The following is a 19764-nucleotide window of genomic DNA, read 5'->3' as shown; positions in this document are numbered from 1 at the left end:
ACCGCCTGACCCCCGGGATTAGGGACGTAGTACTATGGTATTTCGGACTTCGTTAAATATATGACCGGTCAGTGGTTGAGTGGGCATAGCGCTTGGGTCTCACCCGAGCGTCGCGTGTTCGATTCCTCGGCTGGCTAAGTCCTCCATCACAACACAAGCAACATTTTCGGCTTTCTGTGGTGGTAGTAGGAGATTTTCAAACATTGTTGGGTTATTCGTAACCTGGGAATGTTTGTCTTTCTTTTTAAAAATAAAAAAAAATGTTTGACTTGACAAATATCGATCGGTCGCGCAATGAAAATGTAAAAGAGTAGTTATAACTGTTATATCTCTGCTTTACTTGCAAATTTCTGTGTTGGGAACTCTTTGATAAAGTAAAAGGTTCTTTACTATAATTGCGTTTATTTACGTTACAATATATAAGTCTGGATTTAGCTACACTGTTCATTACCCGATGGTTGTTAATTCTCTAGTTTATAGAAGCTTGTTGTCTGTCAATTATATCCCACAGACAATTGCTACACTCTAGCGACATCTGTCGGACTCTGAAGTAAGCTTTATGACTGGTGCCATCTATCGCTTGAAAACCCAACTTATTACCAAACATCACAATACCATCGGCAGCACTATCAGCAGAATATTTGGAATCGATTTAATTTCTAAGTATTTCAAAGCAGACCGGGTCAATGACATCGTAAATGTCATCTGAAGTAACGTGAAGTTAGGAAACTAAACGCGAAATGCAAAAATGACCGTATTTTTGAGGATTGGAACGAACTGGTGCCCGTCTAAAAAAATCTTGCATGAATATTATAAACTAACTAACTAATTAAACACTACGCCGTTTCCCCGCAGGGGTAGGCATAGAGGACGGACCGCTAAACAACTCGGTCTTGGCACACGCTTCTATTATTCTCTTAGAATCTTGACATAGCCCACCTCAAGTATCTGATTCACTTGATCGTGCCATAACTTCCTAGGGCGTCTCCAACTTCTGCCACCATGAATACTATCATGAATATATGAGTACATATTTTAACCTGAGCAGTATACGCCCCTCCTCACCGAATAGTTATACCAGCGCTGCAACAGCGTATTAGGGAATCTTTATAAGTAAGACTGCTAGCTGCACATCTATTATTAGTTAGACGGAAAATGCTTAGCAGGATAGATTTTCGCATTTTAAGACTAAGAAAATATTAGAAAAAAATAGAAAATGTACATTTAATGAAAGGAAGAAAAAATTACAAGCGAAATAAATAGCACAATGTGAAAATTACAGAGCAGGTAGGTCCTTAAGATTACCTGAAAGGTTTTCTTTTTTTATAGGCTTTTTTAAATTCGTTATATACGTTTTAAACAGTTATATAAGATGATTGAATATAATACACCAGCCCCTTATTATACCCGATTAGGTTTTTTGTTGAATATATCGTGTTGTTTCACAGAATTTACGAGTAAACAATTCATTAAATTTTATAAATAAAATTCAAGTTACGTGAAAGTTCTATTTAAGTTCTGTTATTATTTCTTCATAGGCCGGTTACTTCACAGTATTTGTATAGTAATATAACTTTCAGGGAACTTTAAATTTACCTCTTAAACCCGACCAACTAATTCTCTATTAGTCTACAACATTAATATCAAAGCACAATGACTTTTGACGCCATTTGCAACAATTATGGCACATTCATATTATGGAATTACTTTTGCCCCATCTCTGAGTGCTTCTCAACAACCCTGCTAATAGTAATTAAAGGAATTAACTAAACATTCTTTGGAAGTAATCACTTCGTGGTTGGATATCAGTAGGTACCTAAATATTTTTGCAACATTAATGAAGGTTCAGGCTAAACCAGTTGGTTTACCAACTCTTTTAAGTGGTATTCAAACAACAATTTTTATTACAACTATACAGAGTTATCAACCTCCCGAGGAACCATTTATTTTAGAACCAACACCTCTGCCATATGTCAACCCATGTAGTTCGGTACGTTTAGTGTGATGTTTGGTAATAAGTTGGGTTTTCAAGCGATAGATAGCACCAGACATAAAGCTTACTCCAGAGTCTGACAGATGTCGCTAGAGTGTAGCAATTGCCTGTGGGATATTATTGACAGACAACGAGCTTCTAGAAACAGAGAATTACCAACCCTCGGGTAATGAACAGTGTAGCTAAATCCAGACTTATTTAACACTAAATCTGCATAGTAAAGCAGAGATATAACATTTGGTGATTTAGCAGGGGTGCCCGAGTTCATCGGGTGAAGTGTGTTCGGGATGGGCCTGCCCACCAGATGCGAGGCGTACCAGATTGGGAGAGGCTAGTTTGGAGAGACCCTTTGACCTCTACAACTGGTCTTTCGACCAGTAGGGGGAATATATTCACCTTACACTGCAGTGGGAGGAATAAATTCATATGTGCGTCACACTGAACACACTGATCCCTAGATTCCTCTCCTGCATTTTACCTTTTTTAAATGTGAAACCGCACAAGAGTCCCAACTGCTCCCAGCCGTCTAGACTCAGTGAGACTATGGCATCTCCAATTGAGGCTGCAGGTAGTGGGTAGGGGAAGAAGATGGTAAAGAGGAAGGTAGGAAATACCTTGCTATTCAGATCTGGTTACCAAACACGGTCAAAGCTATTTCAATTCTGAATGGTGGTCTTACACTAGAGAGTATCTTCCACTCTGGGATGTACCGCAAATATACTAAATATTATTTTATATCACATAGCATCCTCAAAGATGATATAGGCCCCAGGGGAATTATTTTCCTCTGGGCCTCCTGTGTGAGGTCAATGTAAGAAAAAAGGGGCTATCAGATGACCCTGTTGAACGCCGCTGAAAATTTCAAAGTGACGTGAAAAGTGAGATTTGAGTATTTAGTGTAGATAACTTTCAAACCATCCAGGAAATCATCGAAATTTTCCAGGACACTCAATTTATGTATGCAACTTTTATCTGATGATGTCGAAGACTTTACTAAAGTCTGTGTGTACACTGCATACTACGTATATTGGAAGATGTCTGTGTAATATCAAATAATTGACTTAGCGTATCGAAGTTCTGTTTCACCCCGACCACCGTTTTTCATCTGTTTTTTTTTTATGTTCGTTGTTTATCCGGAAAATTGTGATAAGGTGGTAGGCATGTTTGATAGTACCTTTTTATTCCGCCAGAGGGTAGACTAACAACTCGGAATAATCAAAACTACGCATAGTTCGACCACCAGAATTGTACGGGTGGTGTTGTCGAGAAACTGTGACTCCACTCTGTTATGAGATAAATAACTTTTAATGCATCCGCTAAACTTAATAGGCAGTATTCCACAATGTTTAAACCTGGGCTTTTGGAACATAAGACATACCCAGATACGAGTAGGATAAAAGGAACTCACTCGTCGCAGTTGGGGGCATAGTCTACCAGATTCTGGATGTTCTCACTTGAAATATGAATATTAAATTATATTCACAATAATTTAATCCACGGTTGTGGCTATGTTGTACGACGATGCTCTCTGTCTGAGACATTATTTTACAATGAGCAGAGCTCCAAATGACCATAATGTCACTGTATTGACATCTTGCAACAATTTAACTGGTCATGGTGACATTTTGGGATGGGTACATTTTTTAGGACAGTTGCAGGATTCGAGATTTACTATCCACGAAGTATTTGCAAGTGCATACCTACCAATCCCATATATATTACAGTGGAACAGGTGGATCTTTTAGCGGGAAAACCACACAGAGAAACCCTACTAGTAAAAATGTTGATAATTTATTAAGAATCTCTTCAAGTTATTCGTAATCCGGTTAAAAATGAGATTACAGGCCGTTAACGAATGAATTGATAGGTTTCCTGATAAAATTTTAGTAAAATACCAATGTTTTGTCACGATGTCTAAACACGTGTTCGTAAAAATCCTAATATTTTCACATTTCATCATTGTATATTATTAAGACAAACTCAGGTGCATGAACACGTATTCCGGTATTATTATTACGAATTTAATACAGGTTTCTTGGCGCTTCTTGAAGCGACTGAATTATCAACAATTTGAAGAGATTTTTAATAATTCAGTAATACTTATTTTTCTCCCTAGATATTGTCGACATAAAATTACATGTGTATTAAATACAAACGATATGTTTTTTTAGATAATTTGGTCATTTATTAACATTTTATCACAGACTTATTCAGAACAACTTTACGCACCCCGAACTTCGACCAATATATATATACCAATAAAAATAGACTCGTAGGTTGTACATTATTTTTGGATCATACAATTGGTTGATAATTCTTAAGTGGTTTTGCGTTAAGGTCATATTTTCTATCGTATTTTATGTGGTATTTTTATTTTCAAAAAACATAAGCGGAGTAGGAACTAATCCAGCCTGTCATCTGGATCCAATCCGGGAAGGCTTGCAGGAATGTCTGATATTCTGGCGTCCTGAACTCGTCATGGTCAATATAGTTCCCAGCCAGCCCCAAGTCCATCAACAGCGAAGATGAATTGGTTACCTGAGAATAAAATCAAATCATTATACTCAGGAAAACTATACTTAAAACGTACTTTTTTATGCGGTATTGTAAGTCAAAATTGCAGTAGCACAAAAATGGTGGAAATAAGGAGGTAGAAATTATAAATAATTGCCGAATATGATAATTTAAGGTTCAGAGTTGTAGAACAAAGTTAACAATTGAAATTTCCTATTTTATTTTTTTACCAGGTAAAAAAATGGTGGAGTGAGAAAGGCGACAAGAGAAGTATAGTAAAATATTGGTGAAAAATTAAGGAGGTTTACTGTATCCCACTTTCGTCAAACCTTGTGAAATGCTTTGCAGAACTTCTTCGGTATGAAATAAGATAGTAATTTAAAAAAGAAAATAGCACGAAGACACAAACAATAAAATATGATAAGAATTTTTTAGAAGATCTAGTCCAATTACTTTCATTAGGGGTCCGTTTTTTATTGAATTGGACGACGTCTCGTGAAGTTCGGTGTCACTGCTGATTTTTTTTTAAATTAGGAAAGTACAGGCGTTCATTATCAAGATCGATGATGAAAAGATCGAGTTTTCGCAAAAAGATTTTTACTTCTCTCAGGAGCTCCAATACAAGCTTTCCTTGGTCTTGAAGTTTAAGGTTCAGATCATTGATGTGTTTGAAAATATCTAATAAAAAAGCAATTGAAGTTACATTTTCTTTATCGCTAAGAAAACTTAAGTAGGCATTTGCTGACATCTGATCAATGTTGAAAAAAAATGTCTTCAAGTCTTCTAAAATGGTGAAGAATCGTTGTAAAACGCAGCCTTTGCTTAACCATCTCATATTATTATGCAACAAAAGATCATCATTTTGAGCATCCACTTTGTCAAGAAATATTTTCAATTCACGATGTTTCAGTGCTGATTTTGCACCAAGAAAGTTTATTATTTTCATCCTTTCTTGCATTATTCTCTTGAGGTTATGGTTCGCCCATCCGTTGGCGAATTGACAGCAGCAAAGACAAAGTGCAAGAAAAATTATGAAATTATGAACTCAAGTTACACGTGTAAAATTTTTTGTATTGTTAACACAAGGTACGCACAAAATAGGTCGGCGGTCCCCCGATCTACAGTCTCTTGTGTCTATGATGAATGAAGTGTGTTTGAAAAAGAGAGTACGAAAACAGTGTGCAATATAGTTTTTTTTTTTAACATTATTTCTGGCTTTCACCCTTCAAGGGTGTTCTTGGCCATCATTTAAAATTATTGAGAAATGAAAGGTGAATTTAAATATTAATTTTATTTAAATGGGCAAATTTCAAAATTATAATGAAAATTGGAGTCGAGTTCAGACTTAGAAGAGATGAGATGTTGAATGGAGGGGAGGCAATTTTAGATAAGGCTTGATAGAAGAGAGGATATTTATTTAGAGAGGGACAACCAAAAAATATGTGATCTAAAGTTCCCACTTCTAGACCACAGAATGTACAATCTGGGGAGTCAACAACGTGAATTTTAAAAAGATGGGAAGGAACGGAACAATGTCCGATCCTCATTCGAATGAGAGAAGAAATTTCTTTTTTGGAAAAATGAGGGAATTGCTGAAACCACGGTTTTGATGGAATAGTTCTTTGTATTGAGGCATAGCAGGCTCCCTTGGATTGACTAGCAATGTGCCAATACTCTGCCCAAACATTGCGGGATCTATCTTTGATGATGGAAAAAATGTCAGATAGGGGAATGTGGTTTACGAGGGTAACAACAGGGTTGGACGCTCCTTGTTTTGCCAAGGCATCCGCAATATCATTACCCATGATACCAACATGTCCAGGAATCCAAATCAGAGTTAGAGTTTTACCAGAGCTTTGAATGGAGGCTATCATCTCTCGAATAAGGCATACAAAGTGATCATCAGGATGAAGAAGAGGACTGGATTTAAGTTTTTGGAGGGAACTGAGAGAGTCAGAGAGAACGAGGGAATGTTCGAAATTATTTTTGATTATATATTTGAGAGATTCTATTATTGCAATGCACTCGGCTGAAAATATTGAAAATTGATTTGAAATTGAATGAAATATTCTGTCATTAGAATTATTGTGGTAAACGTTAATACCTATACCACAGTTAGGAGAGTCGGGAGATTTGGATCCATCAGTAAATAAAAGAGAAAAGTTAGGCCATTTAGATGAAATAATGTCATTGAAAATATTATTGACAGTTCGGGCCGGGAGATTGGAATGACTTTTAAGGATTCCGATCCCTTCTATTATTGTTGGGGATAGGGTGACGTGACTATATTTTAATTTGTATAAGGGAAGTAGATCATTTTGGATGATGTGAAGCTCTGAGAGAGACTTAAAATTTTTACAGATGTCAGGAAGAAGTTTAGTTGAAGCTCTGATTGTAGATGAATGGGTTGAGTCAATGAACAACGAGACGCTGGGGATAACCTGATGACATTTAGAATTTAAACATTTAAGAACAAATTTGTCAGCAAATAGTTGGCGCCTTAAATAAAGAGGAGGATCAGAACATTCTACTTGAAGGGAATTGATGGGTGACGATTGCATCGCTCCAGTTATAATTCGCAAAGATTTAGATTGAATTTTTTCTAATTTATCAAGTACATTTTTTGAGGCAGTACTAAAAAGTGGGCAGGCATAGTCAAGATGGCTTCGAATAAGTGCGTTGTAAAGCAACTTAATGCAAGTAGGGTGAGCTCCCCACCAAACGCCAGATAAGGATCTGATGATATTTAAATTTTTTTCGCATTTAGTAACTAAATTATTAATATGGGAAGACCATTTAAGTTTCCTATCAAATGTTACTCCCAAAAATTTTACTTCAGAAGCGTTGGGGATTGGAGAATTTTTAAATAAAATTTGAACGGGGGGGTTTTTATGGCGGTTTGAGAAGGTGACACACTGAGTCTTTTGGATTGAAAGTTCAAAACCATTTAAGGTGAGCCATGTGCAAAGGGCATTCATGGCTTCGTTAAGATATTTGACGGCGAGAGGGATGATTTTGGATGATAAGCAGAAAGCTATGTCATCTGCGAACTCAATAACTTTTACTTGTGGGGGAATAGTGACATGCATATCATATGTGTATATATTATACAGTAAGGGGGACAATACATCGCCTTGTGGTAAACCCTTCCAAACAGACCTACTTTGAGGAGAAATATCTGGAAGTTCAATGAAAATTTTTCTATCTAGAAATAGATTAATAATAGATTGGACAAACATGGGGGGAAGGCCAAGGCCTAGAAGTTTTTTTTTCAGGATTGGGATGGAAACATTGTCAAAGGCGCCTTCTATATCTATAAAGACGGCAAGACAAACTTCCTGTTTAGAAATTGATAAATTAATATCAGTGCTGATGATGGCAAGGTTATCTTGAGTGGATTTTTTTTTCCTAAATCCAAATTGAGATGGAGAGAGAAGCTGTTTACTCTCGACAAAAAATTCTAATCGGTTTTTAATTAATTTTTCATAAAGTTTACTGAGGGTGGATGAAAGAGCGATCGGCCTGTAGTTGGATCCAGAATTTGGTGATTTGTTTGTTTTTAAAATAGGGATGATTATTTGACAACTCCAGTCATCAGGCATTATACCAGTCTGGAAGATTTTGTTTAAGATGCTTAAGAAGTGGTTTAGAACATTATCATTACTATTTTTGATTATGCTGTAAGGTATACCATCTCTGCCTGGAGATGAGTCCTTGACTATTGATAAACAATTTTTTAGCTCAATTAAGGTGAATGGAGAGTCTAGCCAATGATTAGACATAGGAGTATTATAGATAGGCGTTATTTCATCTAAGTTAGGTACAGAAGGGGGGGCAATTTTGTCCAAGAATTCATCTATCCATTTAGAATGAGACGCTCGAGGAGATGGTGAACTGAAGGAGGATCGAAATCTTCGGATCATAGACCAAACTTCCGAAATTGGAGTGTTCGGAGATACTGAACTGCAGAAGTTGTACCACCCAGATCTTTTTTTTGACCTCAATACCCTTTTGGCATTGGATTCAGCGTTTTTGTATATAAGATAGTTCTCCATAGTCATATTGTAACGATAGGAAAGAGATTTAGCTTTCCGAATTCTTACTACTTTGGAACATTCCTCATCCCACCAGGGAGTTGGAGGGAGTTTTTTTAAAAGAGATTTAGTTTTAGGGGGAGGATTTGATTTATTTATTGCAGTTATGAGCATTGATTTGAAGTTATTATAGTCATCTTTGACGGAAAATATAATGGTGTCGGGTAAATTTAGTAGGAACTTGTCCATATGAGAGTTAAATTCATCCCATTTGGTGTGTTTCGTTTTAATCTTTGTCGAAATATGAGACTTGTCCGATTGGAAAGAAGTTTGATAAGTAATGGTGATCGGGAAATGATCACTGGAGCAAGGGTCGGGGGACACCACCCAAGAGGAGAGAGAAGCCAGACTAGTAGAACATATCGAGAGATCCACTGCACTGGGGTTTGTGCTGGGGCGAGAGATCCTAGTAGGAGATCCGTCATTCAAAAGGAAAAGGTTGGATTGATCTAGGAAATCCATCACACTTCGACCATCTCGGTCGGAGAAAGCAGAACCCCAGACGGGGGAATGGGCATTAAAATCGCCGAATATAAAGAAAGGAGGGCTTAGTTGACTTACAATTTGCAACCAAATTTGTTTATTGAAGTGGGCTGTTGGGGGAAGATAGACTGAAATAAAGGATGTGTCCTTTATTTTAGCTGCAACCATTTGGAAGTCAGCATTGGGGGGTTTGATATTATTTATTGGGGAAAATGATATGGATTTCTTAATAAAAAGGGCAGCACCGCCGCCCGAACCTTCCGGGCGGTCGTCGCGGAGACAGGAATACCCTCCCACATTAAAGTGGGTGGATGGAGTAAACCAAGTCTCCGAGATAGCAGCCAAAGAAATAAAGTTGGAATTTAATAGGTTAAGGAGATCAGATTTGTTAGAAATAGCACTTCGGCTATTCCACTGAAGTATTTTGAAATCTTGAAGAGTCATTTTGAATAAATGATTTTAATGTGGAAATAATAGTAGCAGCGTTGGACGGTAGATTAGTTTGAGAAGAAATAAGGTCAATTAGAAGCATAATGAGAGTTTGGATAAATGCAGAATTGTCTTGGGAGAGTTTTTCAGAAAGTTTTAGAGAGTTCATTGAGGACGGATTATAATTATTTGCACACCCATTTGTGGCATTTGAAAGAGGTGAACCATTGGGATTTAAGAGCAGTGAGTTGTGTTGTTGCTGATCGTATCCAGGAGCCGGTTTAGAGATATCGTTTTTGTATGTGAATTTAGTTGAACGAGAAGAAGTTGTTGTAGAAGAGGGAAGAGGGTTGGATGAGGAGTTGCTGGATAAAGCCTCAGCAAATGATTTTTTGACAGGCGGGAATAGTTTAGAAGCCTGCAGAAAAGACAAGTTCTGAGAGGCCATAGAAATTTTTATATTTTTTTGGCGAGATTGTTCTGGGCAAGAAGTGTTGATAGCTGTATGTGAGCCTGAGCAGTTAAAACATTTGGGTGAGGAGGAAGAAGGACATTGGTCAGCTGCGTGGTTTTCTCCACATTTAAAACATCTGGGTTGAGATCTGCATGCAGCTTTGGTATGACCAAAACGGCAGCAATTGAAACATTGAGTGGTGGGATAAGTATACATTTCAACTGGTAATGAGTTGAAGAATAAATATATATGGGAGGGAAGAGATTGACCTTCAAAGGTGATAACTACAGATTGGGAGGGCTTCCAGGAAATTATACCCTCAGAGGAGTCCTTGTAATTTAGCCTCCTGGCTTTTATGGGATTGCCAATGTGTTGGGGGGTTGAAAGTGAAGACAGAATTTCTTCGATGGACAGGTCGGTCGAGATACCTCTGACCAGGCCCATGCGAGTGACATTGAAAGTAGGGATATATGCCTTGAACTTTGAATTAGATGAAATGAAGATATTTTTGATGAAACTGTTGGCAGCTGACCCTGAGATTTGACGGAGATTCGGAAGCGACCCTCGGCTTTTACACCTCCAGGCTTGATTGAAAGGTTCTTGCTATTTGATAGGAATTTGCCAAATTCAAGAGGGTGGATGGTTTTTCCTTGCTCAGTTTTTTGGGCGTATACTATGAATGGGCCACGGGAATGAGGAGAATAAAAGTTTGTTGGAGGAAGTTGAGAAAGTGCTGGTGGGGATTGTGAAGTCGAAGGAGAGTCAAGTTTTATTGGGGAAGAAGGAGTAAATTTCCTTTTTTTAGTAGAAGTCAAAATGACAGAATCACTGTCAGAAATTTCTCCATTTTCCCCGTCTGGGGGGTCTGGAGAGGGATCTGGGGGCTTTGTAGGGGGTCCAGGAGGGAAATCTTCCTCCATTATTCACAACAGTAAACAACTACAATAATAGTATGGAAAATGACAGAAGTAAAAAAAGGTTATAAATATCTGGAAATCAGCAGCGAAAAGTGACTCCTGGAAGATCAGGAGGGAGAAGAAACCTCAAGGCACAACACACTACACTTTTTTTTTGCCAGAAAACAAAAAAAGAATGGTAAAAAATTAATTTTAGATAGAGCAAAACAAAACAACTGATGACAGCCAAATGTTATTGTTGCAATGGTGCAATATAGTTGTGAATGATGAATACTTGGAGCAGGTGTATAAGTCTGTGTATTTGTATTAGTAGGTATGCTGTCATTTGTTTACGAAAGCTGGAATGGCTGATAGATATATTGAAAGAAAGGTAAATGCATGAAACTCTATTCGGAGGACTGACGCGGTTAGCGCTAAATGGGGGCGAAGATAGCAGTTCACAATGGAGTGCTAGTACTTACTCTGATGTATGGCAATGAGGCATGGAACTGGCAGAGGAAGGAGAAAGTAGACTAAATGCTGTAGAAATGAGATCCCTGAGGCGTAGGTATTAAAAAAACCATATACAATTTTGTGAGAAATGTGAAAAATCGTAATGAGTAAGATTAAGAAAGTTACGCTTAGATGGTTTGGGCATGTAGAGCAAATGAACGAAGAAATAATTGTAAGGAGAATATGTGAAGCGAATTGGATTAGTAGAAGATGTCAGGGACGACAGAGGAAAATATGGCACGATCAAGTGAACGAGATACTTGAGTTAGGCCATGTCAAGAGACAAAATAACAGAAGTGTATATATGAGACGATGTATGATCGTTTGATAACTTAGGAAGGTGGTGTACTGTTAATTTCCTTTATTAGCAATAAATACTCTTGGATGATCGAGAGATTTAAATAACATTTCGGTACGTTAGGATGCTTTAAATTATTCTGAAACGGGGGAAATGCTTACTGAAGATGCTCGCCTGTAGATCGGCTAACATCGGCTATCTTCGTAAATATTCGGGTAATCGACCCAAACGTTCGATAGTTGACTCCATCATATGGTACTACTACATCTACGGAGACACCTTAAAACTTCATAAACTGCGTTCATAACCTAACTTGAAATTACACACTTTAACAACATCTGTTGAGTGGCGTTGAAACCACACATATATTTACAAACACTACAGTAATCAATAATATTCGGATGATTTGTATTTTTGTGTAAAGTTTTCATGAAAAATAATCTCAAGGTAGATGTTATTTGGTAGATTGTGATGTAAGTCTTTTAGGTGTTATTTTGGGTTGGTATTTTCAGCGCCTTGTCGCCTTCGCAATCCTGCGCCCAGAGCGGGCTGATCAGATTGCTTCCGAATAGGGCCGGACCAGTAAGCTCCTTCTTTTTGAAAGCTTCCAAAAGTTGAAAACACAACAGAGGGCTTGCTTAGCTGGTGACAAAGACAACTCACATTGAAGTGTATAGAGAGGAAGGTATCTTGGGTGATGTCTGCCTTCACGATATGTAGAAAGTAGGTTGGTCTTCCCTTCCATTCGGCTGAGGCCACGGGAGGCACTGGCAGACTCCAGCCATCCACCGTCACGCCGTCACGGGGCGCGAACGTGACGGTCATTCTAATTGGTCCTAAAAAATAGAATAATTATCATTATGATACATGGACAGACGCGGGAATCGAGAGGTTTTGACTTCAAAACACGGTGCGGCGTAGGCAAAAATAAAGTGTATTTAATTTGTTTTTATTTTCCAAGCGATGTTGACGATATAAAAATTACATGCATTGGAAAAACACACGGAAAAGTCATGTGGAAGTCTTCACCTATAGTTTAATTTTTTTATGTGAAATACCGCACAACAGTCCCAACTGCTGCCAAAGGCTGAAGGTTGGGGGAGGGGAAGAGGAAGGAGACGGGGAAGAGTAAAGTGGGGAAGTATCAGATCTAGATGAAACTTCGATACAACATTATACACCCGAAACAAAAATACAGTCAAAACAGTGGACTACAAAAAGGGAACCTGCTCCAAAAAAGCAAAAACTGTTTTCTCGGCTGGGAAAGTGATGGCGACAGTTTTTTGGGATATTCATGGAGTTATCTTAATTGATTATCTTCAAAAGGTAAAAACTATTACAGGAGCATACTACGCATTATTACTTGACAAGCTGAAGGTAGAAATTGCGGAAAAACTGCCACATTTGCAGAAAAATAAAATCCTGTTTCAAGAAAACGCGCCACAAAAATCCACGAATTACGGTTTGAACTGCTTGACCATCCGCCTTACTCACCAGATCTAGCCCCAAGCGACTTCTTTTTGTTCGCTAATCTAAAAACTGCGCTCGGAGGACAGAGATTTTCGTCAAATGAGGAGGCAATCACCTTTGTGAACAATTATTTTGCGGAGAAAAACGCCGAGTACTATTTGGATGGGTTAGAGAGATGGGAGCATCGCTAGGAGAAGTGTGTAGAGTTACAAGGAGACCTTGTAGAAAAATAAATAAAAAACTTAAGAAAAGAATTATTGTTTCATTGTTAGGTTGGAAACTTTTCAGAATATAAATATAAATATTTAATTGTCAAGTCTCTGACTTTGCCATACCCTCCGGCCGTAGTGGCCAAGTGGAGATAAATTTGAATGTTGATAATAAATTGACAATAAATTCACTACTATTTGCGCCATTTTAATATTTTGCTAGATTATATCTGTTGGCAAGTCACCTTTTCTGTATATTTTATCCTGTTTAAATGAAGTGTTTTCTATTATTGTAGCATTCTATGCCTTAAGAAAATTACAGCTACATATTGTTGTGTTCTTAAATGTAATACTAATATTCGCCTATGTACCACTGTGTACTTATAATCAGTGGCAGCTCGTGACTTTTGGGTTACTAGAGTGCTAATATTACAAAAAATGGCTTAATTGATGTTGTTGTAGCTGAAAACGATTTTTTATTTTTTTTTGAAAAATTTATTTTTTGTATGAAAATTTTCAGGAATTCCGTGCGGCGCACGGCTATACTGAAATTTCCTGAAAATCTTCATACAAAAAATCGATTTTCGAAAAAAAAAAAAATCGTTTTCAGCTATAACAACATCAGAAATGCCATTTTTTATAATATTACCACTCTAGTACACCCAAAAGTCACGAGCCGCCACTGCTTATAATCTCATGTATCACATTATTGTAAAAGCCTTTTATGGCGTTTAATAAATAAATAAATATATTTTTTTTTAATATTTTTTTTTGTGTAGCGCCGTTTTGGTGAAAAATAATCTCAAAGGCGATGTGTTAGGTCTGTTGGGCGTTAGGTATTATCCTTGACAATTCTGTGCCCGGAGCTTTTGCTCCAATAGCGCCCGCATAGGACCGGCCCTGGATCTATTGACGGGCACTGTCAGCATTCATTAGGATTAGGACATAGTTGTATTCTTATGGAGATATCGTTATGTGGTGGAACATTAATGCTCAAAGTAATATATTAAATTTTCATGAAACTAATGTATTGTTTTTAACTATCTCGCTGATTTAGAATCTACCTGTTATTTGGAAGTCCATGGTGCAGCGCGTTGGTGTTGTACAAGTGCGGTCCTTCACGACGAAATCCGTCGGAGTCGGAAGAACTGGCGGACCTGATGCAATCCAGCTGCTCGCTCGGCTGTTCAAAAGAAAACCATTTTTAAATACATATTACTGTTTACTTTTGTCATAACATTTTTTTCCTCCTCTTACAATGCTATGTCTTCTGACCCTCGTCCATACTAACTACAGATTTATCATTCACGAGAGAACCACCGCCCTAACACTTTTGTTTCTTCCCTGATGGAGATTTTTCTAGATCTAGTTCTTGTGAACAAAACATTAATGTAAGTTATTCGTAAAGTTCGTCCTTTGATGAATATTATAATTGATTTCCTCTCGAAATACCTATGCAATTTTTCACCATTGTCTGTGGCCTCTAAAATCATGATAAGTCGAAATATTTAATGGCCTACATTTTTTATTATAATATTTGTTATACAGTTTAATTTATAAAAAAATATTATTCAGTTTGGTTGGGTATTTTGGCCTCAAATCAAATTTAAGTTTTGTGTGAAACAAATCCGCCTCTTAACATAACTATAAAAGAAAAAACTGTAAAAAAAATATTTTTGAAAAATCCCATACAAGTTAGGAAGCTACTTTGAATGAGTATCCCGGCCTTGTGTTCTAGGAGGTTTTGATCGAACCCGCAACGTCCAAGTTAAACCAATAACTACCACAAAAAATGCTTGGAAAGTGGTCGATGAGCCAGATTAGGGTGGGAACCTCGGCGCTAGACGATCCTACTAGGCATAACACGAAGTGTCGCGTGCCCCCCCCTCCAAAAAAACCACATTCATGCGGTCCGCCACCAAAACTAATTTCCAACTGCTGTTCTAATGTGTCTTCTTTTCACTTTTGTATTCGATTTGTTTTTATCCATGGAATGAAACTTTTATCTATGGAATGATACTTTTATCCATGGAATGATACTTTTATCCATGGAATGATACTTTTATCCATGGAATGATACCTTTATTCATGGAATAACACTTTAATCTACGGAATGATACTTTTATACATGGAATGATACTTTTTTCCATGGAATGATCCTTTTATCCATGGAAATATACTTTTAACTCCTCGCGACTTCCACAAAGCCACATAGAATCATAAGTTTCTTTACTTGATATATCTTAATTATTATTAGCAATAGGGTTTTTGAGAAGCATTGGGGTAAGGTTTGTATAATCAGAAACTTGGCGGCGGATAAATCTGCTCAACAACTGTGTGTGATGCCGGATTGGGAGAGAGCGGTTGAGGGAGACCTTTTGACTTCTTCAGCAGCCTTTTGACCTCTCCACACTTTTGACCCCCAGATTCCTACCCACTCTATTTCCTAAAAATATATGACGTAGGTCCTGAACGGAATAATTTTCCTTAGGGCCTCACGTGAGGAGATAAAGTTTTTAAAAATCTGCTAGTCATAGAAATCAAACCGCTTCGGTAAATCTTTCAATGTTCTACTGTAAATGCATTAGTAGGTGTGTATGCACGCGTTCTCACTGCTACACACATATAATTAACATTACTAACTAAATATGTAAACATTACCTCCATGGAACCATCCTAGTGGAATACAAAGGCAATCCGCAGTATAGTTCGTTATCGCAATCCTCGCCAATAGTGGTGATGGACCTGTTTCCTAGCGGGATGGTGCGGGGGCTATTGCGATCCAGGTTCAGGACAAAGTAGCCCGTGTCGTGCCTCCTCAGGAAGGAATTTTCGTCATAGAACTTACGGTCGGAGTGCTTTAATAAAAAACAAATGTAAATATAGTTTCTAAAAACAGCGATTTAAAACAGATACGCAAAAATGTTAAATGAAAAAAGTTAACAAAGAGTTCGACAATATTAAGTAACATTGATGTTACGTAGCACCCACTTCAATATTTTAATGGTTGCATAAAAGGGCGAAAATTGCAATTTGACATGATACATCTAGTATATACAGTCAAATAGAAATGTGAGTGATGTTTGACTGATATGCTTCCATTATTCATTTCATAAAGATATCGTAGCATGAATGTAAATCGAAAACCGATGTTATTAAGTCTTGGACTTGGATATCATTTATTGACAGATTTATTGACTCTAACATAATTGACAAATTGGATTTTCTATAGAATGTTTACGTGGAATGATTTTATGGTGGTGTGAAATGAAGCTTAAAAGTATACCATCACTTGCTTTATTTTGCAGGATTTTTAATTTATGTTAAATCAAATGGATGCAGAGTATGTGAAGGCCGGCCTTATGACCGTCTTGTAACTCGTAGACCAGTAGTTTATTGTCTAATGATAATCAACTATTTCTACCTAGCATGGGGTAAAGTGCTGCTATTGACCTATTTGTGGTTTGAATATAACCTTAGTAAGATAAAATTAACCAACCATTATCCAGTACCTCTGAAGGGCGGGATCCTCCGGCCCCGCTTTATAGGGGTGACCCACGGAAGTGGTCAGAGATATGGGTAGCATGACTAGGCCGCAGCCCAGCAATATACCCAACACGAGGGCGGGCCGCCTCATCAGGCTGAGGAAAGGTACCTTGGAACAACATAAATGTTATTTACGTATTCTCTCTTTATCGCTATTCAAAATTTACATAATTCATTAATTACGGCATTAGGGACTCACCACAGCGTTCATCAAGTATAAGATAAAAATCGAGGAGACTACAGCAATGTACAGATCTCCATTGACAGTGCCGGAACGCCCCATAACAGGCAGAAACACCGTATATGCAATCAGCGTTATGTACATCTGGAAGATGACTGTCGGGATGTGGATTACCAGGTATACCCACGTCCATGTGTGAACTGTGGAATACAATAACAAATAAGTTTAACTCTTAAAAATACACAATGTTAATTAAAGACACAGACACATTATTTGGTTTGTTACCTGTGCGATACAGTGGAGTCAAGTGTATGAGGAGTAAAGCCACGGTAGAAAACAGAACTGGAAACATGACAATGGTGGCGGACCTGAAGCCAAAGCCAGTCATGATAATCATGATGAGGGCCCAGGGGATCTGCGCGGCCACCAGGTGAAGCTGAGCGGTCATGGATAGCGACAGGCCATGCTGAAAACAACTTCAACTTAAAACACTCTTCTTGCTGGGGGTACGATGCCAATGTTCTCACATTACCATGCATTGCTCCAATTTTCTCAAAACTCCTCTCGAACGTATTATTGTATTATAGAAAGGTGTGTAAATACTCAAGCAAGGCTATCTTGTATCAATATCTAATATACGAGTATACTAATTAGTATAAATATAATTATATAGAATATAATACTTCTCTGTAGAAGTTATAGTAATAGTTATTATTTATTTTATTCTGGTATGTGAGAATGTTAGTGAGTTCTCACATTTCGTCAAATAATATACATACATGTGAGATAGTAAAAGCAAAACAAAAACAACAACAAAAATATGTATGGTTCAAAATAAAATTAAAATAAGTAAATGGTCTATAGCAGGGCTGTCCAAACCACGGCCCATTGAACCTTTTTTTTAACCGACTTCAAAAAAAAGTCCGGAAACAGGAATTGATTTTTTTAAGCTCCTCGCTGAACGTTTCCCGAAACTGACGAATTTCGGGCAAAAAATGGGCTCGATGATGGGCAGTACCTACCTTTGTGAAAGTGCATATTCAACAATGAAGTTTATTAAATCGAAATACAGGTCTTCATTGACAGATACTTCACTTAAACATGCACTGCGCCTAGCTACCACTAGTATTGAGGTTGATGTTGACAGAATTGTAAAAGACAAATTAATGAAAAAGTAGATAATAAAATAACGATATTACGTATTATTACCAGTATTTTATTTTTATAAATATTTTGCGGCCCACCAATGTATTTAGTCTTTTTTATTGGCCCTGGGTCCCATCTAGTTTGGACACCCCTGGTCTATAGCATTATTCGAGATGAATGGAGCCAATAACTTTCTCCAGTGTTCTTCGATGCCGCAATCTTGACTCAGGTGGGATTCTATAATGAGGACATTTCTGAAGTTTTTTTTTATTTTTTTTTTTATAGTGAATACCTCACAAGAGTCCCAACTGCTCCCGTCTGGAGCCAGTGAGACTATGGCATCCCCGATTGGGGGATGTTGTGAGGCTGAAGGTAAGTGGGGAAGGGAAAGAGGAAGGTGGGGAAGTACCTGGCTATTCAGATCTAGTCACTAAACACGGCTAAAGCCATTTGGAGCAACGTTTCAATTCTGAATGGTGGTCTTACACCAGGGCGATACTGGTAGTATCTTCCACTCTGGGACGTGCCGCAAATATACTATATATTATTTTAATTAATTAATTGTGAAATAACACAAATTAATCAAATAAAATTTATTTGCGCACGCCGGGTTCGAACCCGCGACCTTCGGAATGGCAGTCCAATGCGTTACCACTGGACTATGCCGGCCGTCGACATAGTTGTGTATCCTACATAGTATCGACATAGTTGTCGATACAGTTGTGTATCCTATCCCTTAATCTTGCCACCTGGATTCTTATGAGGGCTCCAAAACCAGGATCTCGTCCCTTCGTTAGCGTGTTGGAAGCACCGCAGTATCATCACACGGTAGGCGTTGTTATTCTGCACATGAAGCCTCTCCTTGATGTTCTTCCTAAAGTTGTCCCAAAGTTATTTACAACATCCCTTATAGTAGGCTGCTAAGTCAAATCCTTCCACTAGGCATGTTTGACCTTATGCTGAGCGCTCGTCTTTATCGGTCGATGTCATCGTCGTCCATCAGCTTGCTGTCGATAATGTGTCCAAAATACGTTGTTATTCCAATAATTTGAATTATATTCAAACCAAAATACCCTTGGTAATAATGAACGTTTTTGACATGGCCATATGTTTCTATATCATAACACATTATACCTTTTTCCTTCTCCACCAATCCACGGCCATGGGGACCAACCCGTAGCCGAACAGGCAGGGGCACCAATACAAGGGAAATATCGTCCACACGTTGGAGTACCACGGCATGGCAAGGGTTGCCACCCCATCGATGAAGGCGCCCATTATAACTGCACCCAGCACCCCCGACAGCATCCCCATCAGCCGGGCCCCAAATGCGAAGGACATCTCTTTCCATGCGGCCCCTGGACATGATCAAACTTCAATTACCATTATATTATATAATTCAAATATTCCATTAAACAAAATTGATCTTTGCAGTACTTCAGCATTATATTGGTTTATATATGGTTCAAATGCATAATATTTAAAATGATCCTTTCATTAAAACATATTTTTCTGCAATCGTTTTTAATAGATATATT

At 37.9% G+C, this 19764-nt stretch overlaps 1 protein-coding gene across 1 annotated transcript in view; it reads right to left on the bottom strand.

Moving 5' to 3' along the window:
• Nucleotides 1-4224: 4224 nt before the first annotated feature.
• Nucleotides 4225-19764, bottom strand: part of LOC149413773 (endoplasmic reticulum metallopeptidase 1-like) — a 38474-nt gene continuing 22934 nt past the window's right edge. Inside the window, exons 12-19 of the mRNA XM_089644495.1 lie at nt 19361-19584; nt 17366-17546; nt 17099-17280; nt 16853-17008; nt 16015-16211; nt 14418-14536; nt 12338-12510; nt 4225-4531 (exon numbers count right to left, since the gene is read on the bottom strand). Coding sequence (XP_089500621.1) covers nt 4370-4531; nt 12338-12510; nt 14418-14536; nt 16015-16211; nt 16853-17008; nt 17099-17280; nt 17366-17546; nt 19361-19584 — 1394 coding nt within the window. The 3' untranslated portion in view covers nt 4225-4369. The remainder of the gene's footprint in view (nt 4532-12337; nt 12511-14417; nt 14537-16014; nt 16212-16852; nt 17009-17098; nt 17281-17365; nt 17547-19360; nt 19585-19764) is intronic.

This window comes from Hesperophylax consimilis, chromosome 21 (assembly GCF_061612785.1).
Source record: "Hesperophylax consimilis isolate HC1 chromosome 21, BYU_Hcon_1.0, whole genome shotgun sequence".
Classification (NCBI taxonomy): Eukaryota; Metazoa; Arthropoda; class Insecta; order Trichoptera; family Limnephilidae; genus Hesperophylax; species Hesperophylax consimilis.
The sequence above is the reverse complement of the archived record's forward strand: the minus strand, read 5'-3'. Positions and strand labels throughout refer to the sequence as shown.